Here is a 14,965-nt window from a genome sequence, read left to right as displayed (position 1 = left end):
TTCAACTGCTCAGCCTTTCACTGAATTTCCAGATTTCTTTTTCCCTCATGTTTTTGGTCTGCTCCTCATAAAATGTGTTTTTCTGGCAAACCAAAACCAAACAAACCGGACAAGTGAAGTCAATGAGTAATGACATACATTTGAGTTTCAGACTTCAAGTCTCTCAGAAAATACATGCTAATGGAAAACATGCTATTCTAGCAACTTTCCAAGAGCAGTATTTAAATCTGTTCCTGAATTTGGGCTTTTATCTCCCTATAATTCCTGGTTTTGTCCAGACATCAACCTCTTAGAAGCCGAATGGTATGGGATGGTACATGAAAATGCTTACACAGTGAGTTTGAGAAGTCTCATTTTCTGTTAGTGCCTATTGTACTACATGAATAGCAATTCTTTCCTATGCAGCAGACAGTTATACCACTGTCTTTTGGTCGAGTGGAGTCATACTGCTCTTTATCGTGCATATTAGTTACTGGCTTACTCTACAACTTCCTTCACATTGATCACAATGATGGTGCCTAACTTGATGACACTATTGGTTTAAAGGTGCAAGCTAATTCAACACGTCCAGTCATATGTTTTTCATTTTGTTTAGAAAAAAGTAAATATTAAGTAATTCCATTACTCACTTTATATTCTTTTACTAATCCCACATCTTCATCATAATCGCGTTTTTTGATTTCCAACTTCTTCAACATTATCATATAACTCAAAAATTTCTTCACTGGGATTTTTGTCTTAGAATGCGCTGAAATGCACAAAATATATTACTAAATCAACGTGTTTTGATAAAACCAAACGTTTTGTGCAAATGACAGTTAAAAATTATTTAACCACAATGTATATTGATTGTTTTCACCACACAGTATAAAGAAGCCAAAAAATGGCTGAAAGATTTATCTCTTCTCAGTATCCTTATACTGGAAATTCATAGAGGTCATTTCAAACTTTAAATCCACCCAGTGATTTTTAACTCTATAGACTGTTAGTTGGCAGAGCGGGGGTAAGGAAAGGAATTGTTTATGTGCTGCTTTCTGTAAACCAGTGTGTCTGAGCTGAGGGCATCAGGGAACTTCCCCTACTTTTTGATAGGTGACGTATGATCTTTTACATCCACCTGAGCTATCACTAACTCAAGCAGATGAGGCCACAGTTTAACATCTCATCTGAAGGATAACACACTCAGGAATGCAGATCTAGCTGGTGTTTGAATAGAACCCACAGCCTACTGCACCAAAGCTGAGTGTGCTACCTGTTGCATCACTGACACTGATATATATATATATATATATATATATATATATATATATATATATATACATAGGTCTGTGACATTTCGGAAACTCAAGAAAAATATCAAAGATCGAGTTTCCGAAAACTTAAACATCAAAAAAAAAAAATTCTACCTTTTTATGTTTTTGCAGGGGCAAGCTCCCCTGCGCCCCCACTCCCTACAAATTATACATACCAACTCTGAGACTGCACTACAGTGAGGAAAAGTTTAACATTTCCCAATCCTTGCTGTACCACAATCTCCATTCAAAACCTTTGAGTTTTCAAAAACTCTATCATATGGTCTCAACCATATGAAGTTTGAGTTTCTGAAAACTCGATCAACTGATATATATATATATATATATATATATATATATATATATATATACACACATATACATATATATCCCTATGACTTGTCTTCTAGTGATGTCCTGAACAGTTATATATGCATTTTTTTCCCTAGGAATTTGGTTTCCACTTAATTTTCTTTTCTCGAAAAGTTGTATATGTTCACAATAATAAATGACACAATAACTAACACTAATAAAAAATTAAATAGCGTATTGTGTGCAAATCTATCCATCACTCCATCAATTCCTGAAAACCTGCTTTATCCTACACAGGGCCATGGGTGTACTGGAGCCTCTCCTGGCAGTTGGTAGGCACCAGATGTTACTCCTTAAAGGCTTTTGCCAAGGCACTAGAGCTTAATAAATTTTATTGTGGGTCAGTAGTCTTTTGTTGTTTATTTACAGACATTTAAATCCAGTTTGGACTGGGTACCAGTATATACAGTCTCACTCACATACTACATGTAAACTGGCAACCAATTTATGGAATCCCAGTTCACCTACTGTATATATTTGGGAGGTAGGAAGAAACCGAAGTATCCAATGTTAACCCAAACAGATGCACAGAGGACACAGAAACTCTGCAAAGCCAAAAAAATGAACTGGAGAAAAAGAGAAAAGTGCCTCATACAAAGAGAAATGACCAGTCAAACCAGTCACAGTGTTGGTAAAATTAAAATAAAAAATACAGTTACCTTTATTGTTTAAAATATAACCCATTTAAAAGAGCAACCAGCAAAACTCCTACATTCAGGCTGAAACATCCACAGCACACAACTCCTGTACAGGGGCCTATTAAATATACTAAACAAAGAAAAGAAATACATCATTAATTACACATAATGACAGCTGAATGGTATTAGTATCATAAGGAAAGATACACACGCGCACACACACACACACACACACACACACACACACATATATATATATATATATATATATATATATATATATATATATACATATATATATATATATATGTGTGTGTGTGTGTGTGTGTGTGTGTGTGTGTATCACCACTCACCTTAGAGGCAAGAAGCATTGACATTTCAGTTCTATTTTACATAATGTAGACCTGGGATTACTGTAGCAATGACTGACCCATAAAAGAGTGGGATAAATATGATGCTACATTCTGAAATGGAAGGGCTTAAAACATAGATGTGAGGTCCAGCCAATGGTAGGTTTTCCTGTATCTCAACAAGTCATTTGTGGGCATGCCAACTTCTTGCTGCCTAGCTACATAGCTTGGCATGTAGTAGTTGTACACAAGTGTAAAATGAAGGTACACAGGATGTATGAATTGTGTCCATTAAAGGCAAGTTTACAGCTGCTGTAGCACTCAAGGTTATTGATAGCTGATGCTTTAAAACCAAGTAATTGTTGAGTGGTAAAGAGTTTCAAAGAAATTAGTCACCTGGATGAATTAAACTGAATACACAGCCCAGCAGTTATTTTTATTTATTTATTGCTTTGTTGGACCCTTTTTAGGCATGACCTGGACAGAAAGGCAAGAATGCAAGTACATTATTAACAAGATTCTAGATGGTAGAGAAGTTACAACCAAAGATACATTGCAGATGTCATGCACTAGTCATATATTCATAAACTGCATTCAGAAATGTAATGCATGAAGTACAATGAAAGATGTTCATTGATGACACACTTGTACCATATGCAGTGAGTGAAACCTGCCATCGGAGAAATATATTGAATTTTACAAAATACATACACTACATTCAGAAACTTTACCATTTATAGGTTGCAGATGGATGATTTTGGAAAGATATCAAATTATAAAGGCAGTCTTTGTCTATTTGGCCTGATGCATGACAATGTTTTTGTAGTGCGTAACATATTTTTTCCTAAAACTATGTATTGAGGCACATTACAAATTTCTTTTGGCAACTATATCCAGACACATGGGGAAACTTTGTAAATCATCTTCCTACACTGACCTACTGAAGTGAGATGTTTGGAGTAAGAGAGCTGTATAATTGATACTGAATATGTCATAAGGTGAGGAACATATTGTTGTGTCTTTCAGCTTTTTCCGGTTAGGGGTCGCCACAGCAGAACTCTGGTCCGCTAATGATTTGCAGTAGATTTTTATGTGCCAAGTTGCCAGCCCTGACACACAACCTTCAACGAAGGTACGCCCATTCATGCATGTCTCCACACAGAAGACGCTCTAGCTGAGAATCGAACAGGACAACGACTTACTGTGAGGCGACGCTACCGCAGCACCACCACAATTAATTAATTAAATTAATTAATTAATTACTTATTATTTTTTTTTTTTACTGTTTGAGTTAAGCTGTTGTGTAGTTTTTTTGTGGAGTGAGGATATAAGTAGTGCAGGGCATGCTACAACAGGGATATAGTTGCATTTCTTAATTTTAGTATGTGATGTTCATACCGTGGAGAAAGTTATATAAAGTAACAGATGGTGTTAACTGCAGCTTGTAGTGTGTGTGTGTGTGTGTGTGTGTGTGTGTGTGTGTGTGTGTGTGTGCGTGTGAGTGTGTGTGCGTTTGAGTGTGTGTGCGTTTGAGTGTGTGTGCGTTTGAGTGTGTGTGCGTTTGAGTGTGTGTTTGTGTTTGAGTGTGTGTATTTTTGGGAAGATTTTGGACACCAGATCATATATAAGGCTATGTATAAGAATATTTTTGGATATAGTTATCTGGGATGGTGCAGTTACATGGTTTGTAATTGAGTAGCATGCCTTTGTTTATTTACTGCCTAACAATGTTAGTAATACTTCCACTATGAATTTTAACAGACAGTTGCCAGGAATAAGCCATCAATATTTGTATTGCTTCACCTGTTGGTCCAGATTGTTGTTTAGGGTGCAAGTATATTGTTGGTTAGTGTTGAAGAGCTTTGACTGAGACCAAATATTGTTGTGGCATTTGAGAAATTCAGTGTTAACCAGTTTTTGGTTAACTATTCCCAAAGGAAATGCATTTGATTGCAGGTTCTTTTGTAGGTCTGAAGTGGAGGACCTTGCATGCTATCATCTGTATATAGTATGATTGTGGAGTGGAGAATGGTAGAGGTTATGTCAGGACTAAACAAACAGAAAATTATTGAGTTAAAAATTGACCCTTATGGGCTGCTGAATAGAATATGCTTGATATGTAGCAAGTGTTTGAATTTTTTATGGTGAAGTTTCCCTGTTTGAGATTGTCACAGAACTATGAAAGAGAGGAATGACTGCAACCTAGTGCTTGTAGCTTACATATCAGTAGACTGCCATTAGCAGTTTCCCCATGCACATTTTACATCAACAGAAATTGCACTTGCAAGGTAGTCAGTCTCTATGGAACTTTATATTTTATCAGCAAAGGTGTATGCTCCACTAAGTTTTTTACATTTTATTTTAAACCCTTGGTATCAGCAAGGGTTATGTACTTGATTATAAGTACAAAGGTTTGATCATATAGAATTTTCTCAGATAGTTTATTTAAGGGTCATAGAATGGACAATGGGTTGAAGTCTTGTGCTATCCAGGGTGATCTGGCCCTTCAGATGGGCAGTATAAAGGCATTTAACTATGGAGGTACATTGTCAAGTGAAAGAGAAAGATTGCATGTGTATGTGTGTGTGTGTGTGTGTGTGTGTGTGTGTATATATATATATATATATATATATATATATATATATATATATATATATATATATATATATCTATGTGTCCATGTCAGATCCATGAAAACCCACATTACCGATGACCAGATCACTGAGACGAGATCGACAACACATCACATCCCCGACAATGGTGAGTAGTGTGGAATGGGATGTATTCCCATTTCCGCAATTTGGTGTGATCTCGGAGTTGGTATATTTAAGTAGGAGGGTGCAGGGGGGCTTGCCCCCCTGCTATACACATTTCTGTTTATTTTTTAACTGTATTACGGAAAGAGGAATAGATTCCGTTCCATAATACCATATACTTACCTTTGTCAGGGATGTGCTGTGTCGGCGATCTCATCTCTGTGATCCGGTCACCAGTAATGTGGGTTTTTGTGGATCTGACATGGATCCATATATATATATATATATATATATATATATATATATATATATATATATATATTGATAGATATACAGACCTATAGGAAAGATATGGAGATGAAGGATGCTGCTAAAAAAAGAGAAAAGATGGAAGGAAAACTTTGAGATTAGATTTGTTTTTATTTTTTTAGGTTTTCAAATAGCTCACAGACTATCTTGTGCTATTGCCCGAAAATAGAAGAGAAGTGTGAACATGACAGTTTGCTAAGGCAATGTAAAAGGAGTAGGCTGAGAGGGAGAAGGGGTTGGGAGGATAGTTGTGTTGATGGGAAAGGAAGAAAACGTTATGTTTATTGTGGAGATAGTCGCAACAGAGGCCTTATGTTCTACTGAATCTAAGCAGAAGAGCTCCTGGCTTGTGTGCTGCCACTTGTACAGTACATTTCATTTGTCACTATCCAGAGCATTTGTGGATTGCAGTACATAGTTGTTTTCTTCTAAATAATGTGTTTTTTTTGCTCCTTTAATGAGTTTTACATTGTTGCCTAAGAAGTTGGTAAGTTTTATGGATATGACTTGAGTAAGAAGATTTCCAATTTTTTTCTACGCTTTCCTTTGGATATGATTTGAGTAGGAAATGTTCCAATTTTTTCTACGCTTTCCTTTATGATGTCTTTTAAATCTTTGTTTGGCCAAGACCAAGATTTGTCTTTAATTATTAGTCTTCTGTGTGAGGAAACCTAATCAATGACTTTTGTATGAAGAATATAATAGGATTCCCATGGTGATAGTGGTTGAGACAGCCTGACAGAAGGACACTCGTTTAAAGCATCCAAATTCTGAAGGCGGCTAATTTGCTTTTGCTTTAGAAAATGATCTATATGTGAAGAAAATTGCTAAAATTTAAGGAATCTAGAAGGACGCTGTGATCTATATAGGAAGACAGTATCTGCCTCTATTTGGTAGACAGGAGATACATTTCAGTCTAGGTATACTAGTGATGGAAATGTCTATCAGGTTCTCATTTTTGGAGGAAGGATGCCTTCTAGTGGGAGATGAGTTGGGAAAGGCTACACAGTGACATCTGTTTGCTGGTTTTGTTTTCTTGTGAGCCAAAGTGGTCACTGTTAAAGTCTTCTCTGACAGTTATGCTATTTTGGATGTTTATGAAAATATTACATCTAAGGTATATTGGGATTTCAGGGATGGGTATGTAAACTATTGCTATGAATAATTTCACATGGTCGATTATGGATTTTTTTTAATAGAAAATTAAAGAGTATAATCAGTGTTCTGGGCTATGCCTATGGTTGCCATCTTATTAGTTTTCTTTATTAGAAGGATGACTCCACTACATACATTTAGTGCCAGGTCAGTTATTGTAGAAGATGTGATATTTATCATTAGGCACTGTGAAGATTTGTGAAGACTGTCAGCCTTGCCAGATAGAATTTTGTAGATAATTCTGCCATTTGTAAATATAAGCCACAGACTTGTTCTCTTAAATGGAAGAAAATGGTGTTAAATGTTGAATTTCAAAAATGTAACCACATTGCACTCTGCTGGAGGAAAGCTGATAAGTCAAACGTGGTATAATTGTTTCATCTCAAAACTCGGAGCCGAGATGTCTGAATGAAGGAATTCTTCCTATTGTTTTGAGACCAGAGTTAATGGCTAGAATTTACATGTATAATGTATTTTCTTGCTCTGGCTTCCTGACCAGCTGCAAGATCAAAAGGGCTGTGTTACACTCTGAGTTTCTGTTAGCCTGGGAAACAGAGAATAATGGCGTAATCTCAAACTAGTCAGTGATACTGTGTTATCAATTTAAGGACAGAGAGAGAGAGAGAATCAGGGCATTTTACATTTGTTTTCAGAACTGACAACATCATCAGCACTGCCTTGCTCTATTTGTAAGTTTATTTTAGAACTGTGTTTGCTCTTAGCTATAGATAGGAAATTGTCAGTCTAGTCTAGCTGTTTTCTGTATTGATGTCAGAACGTTTTTCATGTATTATTTTAAGCATTTCGCTGTGATCTCTGAACTATTGACTAGCACGGTGAAGTAAGAAGTATTTTTTGTGTTCTTATTATTTATTATTAAATACTTTAAACCTTTCAACTGTGGCTGTTTAATGTAGAGATCATTTAAGCTCTAGAGTACATTGCATGTATAAAGTGATACTGTCCAAATTACTCCAAATAAGCCTTGCTGTTTATTACACTTACCATTTGGATAATAGTATTGCATAGTAATAATTGGACACCCTTTAATAAGGGCCTTATTAGTAGCTGATATTAGTGGTTGGTGGCAAGTGATACTACTGTATAGTCTGGGCAGAAGGGGCATAGCTGGAGAACCTGTGCCATCCCTCCCCAGGAGTGTCTGTGTGTTTGTATATAACTCATATCTCAGTGTGTGTGTGTGTCAGTTACTTGAGCAGGGACACTAAGCACTTGTTGGACAGAGAGGGTGCTGGAGGTTTTAGCTTGACCACTAGGCTGAGATCTGGACCCTACAGGTGTGCCAGTGGGGAGTCTTATTGGGGATCTGGAGAGAGAGGAAGAAACCAGCCCCAGACTGACTGCAATCTCTGTGTGCTCTTAAGGGAAATTGTACTTTACTGTGTGTGTATTTGTTATCCTTCCCAATGGGGATGCTCCTCACTGGTGTTAGTGGTGAGGGTTGAGGCTCCTTGATTACTGGGCCAGTGCACAGGTGTCACAGGCACAATAATCTACAGGCAGTGGTTTTCAACCATTACTCAGTCACTGACAGTTTATCAGGGTTATCTTGTATTACCCATTGCAGAATAATTGGTTATTTTGTGTTATTTTGTTATTTAGACCATGAATGCTAACAGGAAATATCTTGATGCATATTGTATGGTCTACAGTTATAGATGAGATAGTTTGAAATGGATCTTAAGTTGGCGGTAATGGGGGACAGAAGGACCTATATTTCTGTAGGAGTGGAGGAAGGAATGGTGGATTATTATCCTGTGGAGTCTTCTTGGCTGCAGTTATTGTCTCCTAACTTCATAATCAGTAGAGCTAAATAAATGTCAGAAATTTGTATTTTGATATATTTTTTGGCAAAAGTTTTTTTTTTTTCGGAAAATATAGCCTTTTGTGTAATAAATGAAAGGAGAAGAATGTTGCAAGTTGTTTAAGGGTGGGCCAAAGAGGGGCGAGGCAAATAATAGACATGTATTTATTTATTTATTTTATTTATTTGTAGTTTGTTCACCAGGAAAGTCCATTGGGCCATAGTGAGCCCTTTTTCAATGGAGGCCCGGAAAGAAAAGCTCCAAGTAAATACAAAATATACTGGCAGTTAATACAATTTTGTGGAGAAGAGCGTCAAGTAAATACAAAATATATTGGCAGTTAATACAATTATTAAAACAAAATATATTGGCAGTTAATGCAATTATTAAAACAAGACTTTTTTGTGAAAACAATCACTGAGATGTTAAAACTTTTTATACATAGAATAATTAAGAGAGGAGAGGAGACAAAGCTGGAGGAGAACAGTACGGGAAAGCTAGAGCTTAAGAGATGTAAAGTATCGATTGCAAAATGGGTATAGGGGAATTTAGGAGGGGTGGGAGCAGGAGCATTCCCAAGTGGAGGAGAGATAAAGAGTGGAGAAGGGACTTAAAGGCAGAAAGATTTTGGGTAGTCCGAATATGGGGAGGAAGTGGGGTCCATTTTCGTGCAAGAGGGAAAGCTATTAGAGATTGGGCAGGAGTATGTAAAGGTTTATACAGTTCAAGTAGGTTTTGATTATTGCATCTGAGAGAACGACCAGGAAGGTGCATTTTGAGGATGGATGAAAGGGAATGGCAGTGAGAAGGGTTGAAAATAAGTTTATGGGCAGTAGAGAGTTGAATGAAAGAGAGATGATTGGGGAGATCTAACCAATTCAGTGCATGTCAGGAGATGCAGTGGTGAGAGGAAGATTTGGAATTTGTAGCAAAAATGGAGATTTTATTGTAGCAGGATGCCAGCTTTGCTTTGTGGGTACTTTGAAGGTTGGTGAGTATAGGTGCTCCATATAGAAGGGAGGGGAAGAGGTAAGAGGTAGAGAGGGTAACTCTAGTTGAAGAGGTTAGGTAGTGGTTATGGCAGTAACGCATACCAAGTTTTTGGTGGGTTTTCTTGATGTTGGCTTGAAGATAAATGTTAGATATTAGATGTTCATCAATAAAGACTCCAAGAAGGTTGGTGTGAGGGCTTATTTCAATAGGGGTCATGTTTTAGCTTTTTATAGTGAAAGAATTTTGTCTATTGCGTAGTTCTCAGAGGGGGGGATTGTAAGCTTAGTTTTAGTTGCATTAAGGGCTAGATGGTTATTTAGCATCCAGTTCTCAGTACTACTAAAGGCAGCCTGTGTTACTTGCATAAGTTTGGGGAGAGTCAGCTGAACAGATGATAGTAGAGTCATCTGCATATTGTTCAAGTTTAACATTAGGGATGCAGAGAGGGAAGTCATTAATGAAGATATTGAATAGTAAAGGGCCTAGGATAGATCCTTTGAGCACTCCTGTGAGGGTGTCAAGGAAAGAAGAGGTGCAGTTGTTCCATTTAATGGCCTATTGCCTATTTGAAAGGTAACTGGAAAACCAATTGATAGTTGGGGATAGAGGTTAAGGTGTGAGAGCTTTGACAGTAATAAGTTATGGGAAATGGTATCAAAGACTTTTGATGAGCCTAAGAACAGAGAGGATACAACATTACCAGAGTCTCAGGCATGATTGAAAATATCGAGGAAAGATAAGAGGGCTGTGGAGGTACTATGGTAGGGTCTGAAGCCGTATTTTGTAGGGGACAGGAGGTTATTGTTTAGGAGGAAGGAAAGAAGTTGATGGTGAATACATTTTTCAAGTATTTTTGAGATAGGGAAGAGTATGGCTATGGGGTGGACGTTAGGGATGTCATTGCTGTGGCCTCCCTTGTGTAAGGGGATGATGAGTGTTTTTTTTTTTTTTTCAAAGGAGGGGTACACACGATTCTTGGCTAGAGTGGTTGATGAGAATGCAGTTGGGGTGAGCTATGCCACCAGCCGCTTATTTTAGAATGTTTGATGGAAGGTTAGCAGGGGCATTGTGGCAATATTTTAATTTACAGAGAAGTTTTTTGACAGTGTCGACAGGACCTAATTTATTTATTTTGATATTTGATAACTAGGTATGTCTGACTGAGCAGAGCATGAGCACTTATTCAGCAGATGCCTGGGGAGAAAGCTCCATACAGGGCAGTTAACATGGCATAAATAATCAACCGCAAATGTGGAGACTCAACTAAATACACCAAAACTAATCTCCAAAGAATTCAGTCATGAGGCAAAACCGCAACCGCTATAAATTTATTAAAATTAACGCCAGTAATGACCTGTTAAAAATGTTTTTGTCAGAGAAAAACCATGACTTCTTCAGATAATACAATTTTAATTCAAAGACTGTTTAAATACTAGTCATGTGGTACATTTAATGATGCTGAATTGATTGACAATCAAGATTTAAAGCATCAAGTTCCATTGTGCATAAATATGCTATTTATACTTTTTATCTACAATCAAGTAATGAACAATAAAAATTCTTATAAACAATTTTTGTCAAACATATACTTTATAAAAAAATAATAATATATAACTTAATCCTTTGAGCACAAATAATTAATGTAGCCCTTACTAGTACACTATTTAAAAAACTTTCATCCTGTATGATGTATAATATAAATGACTTCATAGTTTTGCTGCTCTTAACTTGAGCAGTGGTATGAAAGATATAGGTTCATAGGTTCATAGATTCATACTAGGCTATCTGCCCTAGGGCATTTATAAGCCTAGCCAGAGTGTGTTTGACTTTCACCACCCATTTTAAATTAATTTTTCTATGCCCTTTTTCGAGGTTAGTATACTGTGCCTCTGTCTAACAGTGACACAGAAGTGATACCCGGGGTAAACCTACGATCTCCCATCCACTCATCAAGATTCCTCTTGAAGAGAGTCAATGATGGACTCTGCCTAACCTGGACTGGGATTTTATTCCAGAGTGAAGGGAGTCTCTGGGTTATGAATCTGTCCCTCCAGCATGTCCTATTTATTTCAGTGCTGAGGTTCAAGTCTCTCAAGCGCGTAGCTCGATGGGATTTGGATTTTCTGAGGTGCAGCATGTCCATTAACTCCGGGTTGGACATGGCTTTATACGTCAGACACACATCGCCTCTGAGCAGGCTGCATGCCACTGAGTAGAGCTGGAGTTTCTATAACCAGGCAGCATATGGCATCTGTTTGAGCCCTTTGATCCTCTTGGTGAGGTACTTTTGGGGTCTTTCCAGTTGCTGCAGGTGTCTGGTAAGGTACATCCCAAAAGGAGCATTGTACTCAATTATGGGCCTGATGAGGGATGAGTAAAGAGACACGATGACCTCCCCTGATCTAGATGCGAATCCCTTCATGATTAGGTGGGCTATATAAAATGTTTTTCTAACCACTTTGGCCACGTGGTTGTCAAATGAGAGATTGCTATCAACTTGGGTCCCCAGGTCCCTAATTATTTCTTCCGTACTTAATGGATTACCATCTATGTGGTAATTTGTGGGTACTTTGTTTTTGCCAAAGGGGATGACTATACACTTTTTGGCGTTTAGCTTGAGGCCATGGCTCTGGCACCAGTTGTCTGTTTCTATGAGGCCCTTTTGGAGGATGCTTGTGTCGGCTGGAGAGTCGATTATGGTGCCCAGTTTGCAGTCATCTGCGAACTTGGTCAGCCACAGTCCTTCCGTGTTGGCCTGTACCTCAGAGAAATATATACCGAACAAGAGAGGTCCCAGGACTGAAGCCTTGTGGGACACCACTTGTAACTGGTTTGGAGTCTGACATGGCTCCAGTAATTCTAACCATGTGGGTTCTGTCCTTGAGCCAGTTTGCAACACATCTAGTGACATAGAGGTTTATATTTAAGCTGGTGAGCTTATCTATAATGCCAGAGTGGGGTATTGTATCGAAGGCTTTTGCGAGGTCCAGGTAGGCTCTGTGGACCACCTTCCCCTCGTCGATGGCCTTGGTGACTGTTTCAAAGAAATCAACCAGGTTTAAGAGGCAGGATCTGCCCTTAACAAAGCCGAACTGGGTAGGATCCAGTGTCTGTAGGTCCCCAATATCTTTATTTATGAGGTCCATGATGATCCTTTCCATAGCTTTGCAGACCAAGCTAGTCAGGCTTATGGGGTGATAGTTTCCAGGATCCGTTGAGGCACCACCTTTGTGGAGAGGGACCACTGTTGCTGTACGCCACTCTTTGGGTACATATCCTGTAGTAAGGCTGAGATTGAACAGTAGTTTTATATTTGGGTTTAGCTCTTCTTGGAGTTCATGTAGAACACAGCCCAGGACACCGCCTGGTCCCATTGATGCTGTGTTTTTTACTTTGGAGAGGGCGGCTCTTACCTGAGCATCTGAGATGCCAGGGGGGTAGCACTCTGCTGGGATAGATATTTTCCCTTTTGGTGGGGAGGGGGGGGGAGTTTGCGCTGAACCTGTCAGCTAGGATGTTGGCAATGTCTGTGGGTTCGGTGTATTTTTTTGTCATTTTGGACTAATTCTGAGCATATCTGGGAATTCCCACCCAGGTTCCTAACATAACTAAAGAAAGCCTTATGATTATCCTTGGTGTCCTGTGCAATTTTTCTCTCGAAGCTGGCCTTAGATGATTTTATGAGTGCCCGTAGTTTTTTTGCTAATACTGATCAGAGATGCCTTCCCTTTTTGGGATTTTGCTCTATCATGTAGTACCTTCCTCCTTCTATTGTATAGTTTGTTTATGGCTGGGGTCCACCAGACAGGACGTCTGCCTTTGGAGGATTGGGTCTTGGTTTTATTTGGGATTGCATGATCCATGCATTCCTGAAGGTGTTCATAGAATGCGTTTATAAAGGATTCTGTGGTCTGGGCCGTATTTTCCACAGGCCCGGGGGCTTTGAAGGATTCCACCTCGGTTTTGAGGAGTGTGAAATTTGCTTTAGAGACGTTTTTCACTATGATTTTCTGGGCAGGGGGTGGGGTCGGGATGTGAATATCCAGTGAGATTAGTTTATGGTCTGATCTTACCAGTGAGGGATACACTTCTGATCTGGAGCATAGAGTCTCCATGTTGATGATGATCAGGTCCAGTATGTTTTCCCCTCTTGTGGGAGTGGTAACAAGTTGTTCCATAGCATTTGAGTTTATAAATTGTAGGAACCTTTGGGCTAGGGTGTTGGAGCTAGAGTAATGCTCCCAGTTTATGTTTGGGTAGTTGAAGTCGCCCAATATAATGGTGTTTTGAGAGACCTTCATATTTTCCAGTGTTCTCAGGAAGGCCGAGTGGGGTTCCTGGGTTTGGGAGGGTGGTCTGTAGCAGGCTATAAACTGGAAGGCAGTTTTACCCACTGTTAGTTGCACATGGATAGTCTCTGATGCTTTGTGCTGTGCCATCAACCTGGAGGTATGGGTATCTTCGACGAATATTGATACTCCCCCTCCTTTTGTGGTTCGGTCCACATTTTGGGTCAGAAAAGCATGGTATGAGGTATAACCTGGTAGTGCTGGGGTGCTCTCAGGAGCCTTGAACCAGGTTTCTGTTACTGCACAGATATTGATGTTCTCCATGCTAAGGAGAGTTTCGAGTGCATGCATCTTGAGGTTTAGACTTCTGGCGTTGAGTAGCATTACTTTTAGTTTCTTATCCTTTGTGATACCTATGGAGGTGGGTTTGTCTTTTGAGCCTTGCCTAAAAAATTCACTATGGGGGTAGCAAGAGCCTTTGCCAATATCCAAAAGCCCAGGGGTGACAGGTGCAAGCCGTCCCTAGTGAAGCATTGTGGCTTGTCGAGCATGTCATCCCAGGCTGACAGGCATTGGATCCCCTTTGAATGACAACAATTTAATCAAGTTACTAGCAAGCAGTATTAAATACAATTGAATACTTTAAAGAATGCCTGGATTAGTGCTCAAGTTATACAAACAAAGCTAGATTCAGCAGGCCTGGATCTAGTCTATGCTACAGCAAACAAGGTGTACCAATTTCAGTAAGAAGCAGTTCAAATATGCAGGCACTATAAGCCTTTAACCAGAAATTCTCAGCTCAGAAGGGCAGAGTCCAGCCTCTCCTCCCACAAGAGTGCAGACCACGGACCCTCTTAATGTAAAATAACTGGCCTGAAGCCCAAGTGCTTAAACCAAAATTAATACACTTTTAGAATAACAGACACTGAGCCCTCAATCATCAGTTCCCAACTTAGAAGAATGTAAGCTACCTGTCCTGCCACCA

The 14,965-nt window shown here is 38.9% G+C and overlaps 1 protein-coding gene across 1 annotated transcript in view; it reads right to left on the bottom strand.

The window, feature by feature from the left end:
* Nucleotides 1-14,965, bottom strand: part of LOC122814881 — a 1,525,389-nt gene that overhangs the window by 580,229 nt on the left and 930,195 nt on the right. The window contains exon 19 of the mRNA XM_044087155.1: nucleotides 630-748. Coding sequence (XP_043943090.1) covers nucleotides 630-748 — 119 coding nt within the window. The remainder of the gene's footprint in view (nucleotides 1-629; nucleotides 749-14,965) is intronic.

This window comes from Protopterus annectens, chromosome 1.part1, assembly GCF_019279795.1.
Source record: "Protopterus annectens isolate FY-2018-M chromosome 1.part1, PAN1.0, whole genome shotgun sequence".
NCBI lineage: Eukaryota > Metazoa > Chordata > Ceratodontiformes > Protopteridae > Protopterus > Protopterus annectens.
This window is presented reverse-complemented; position numbering and strand designations above follow the sequence as displayed.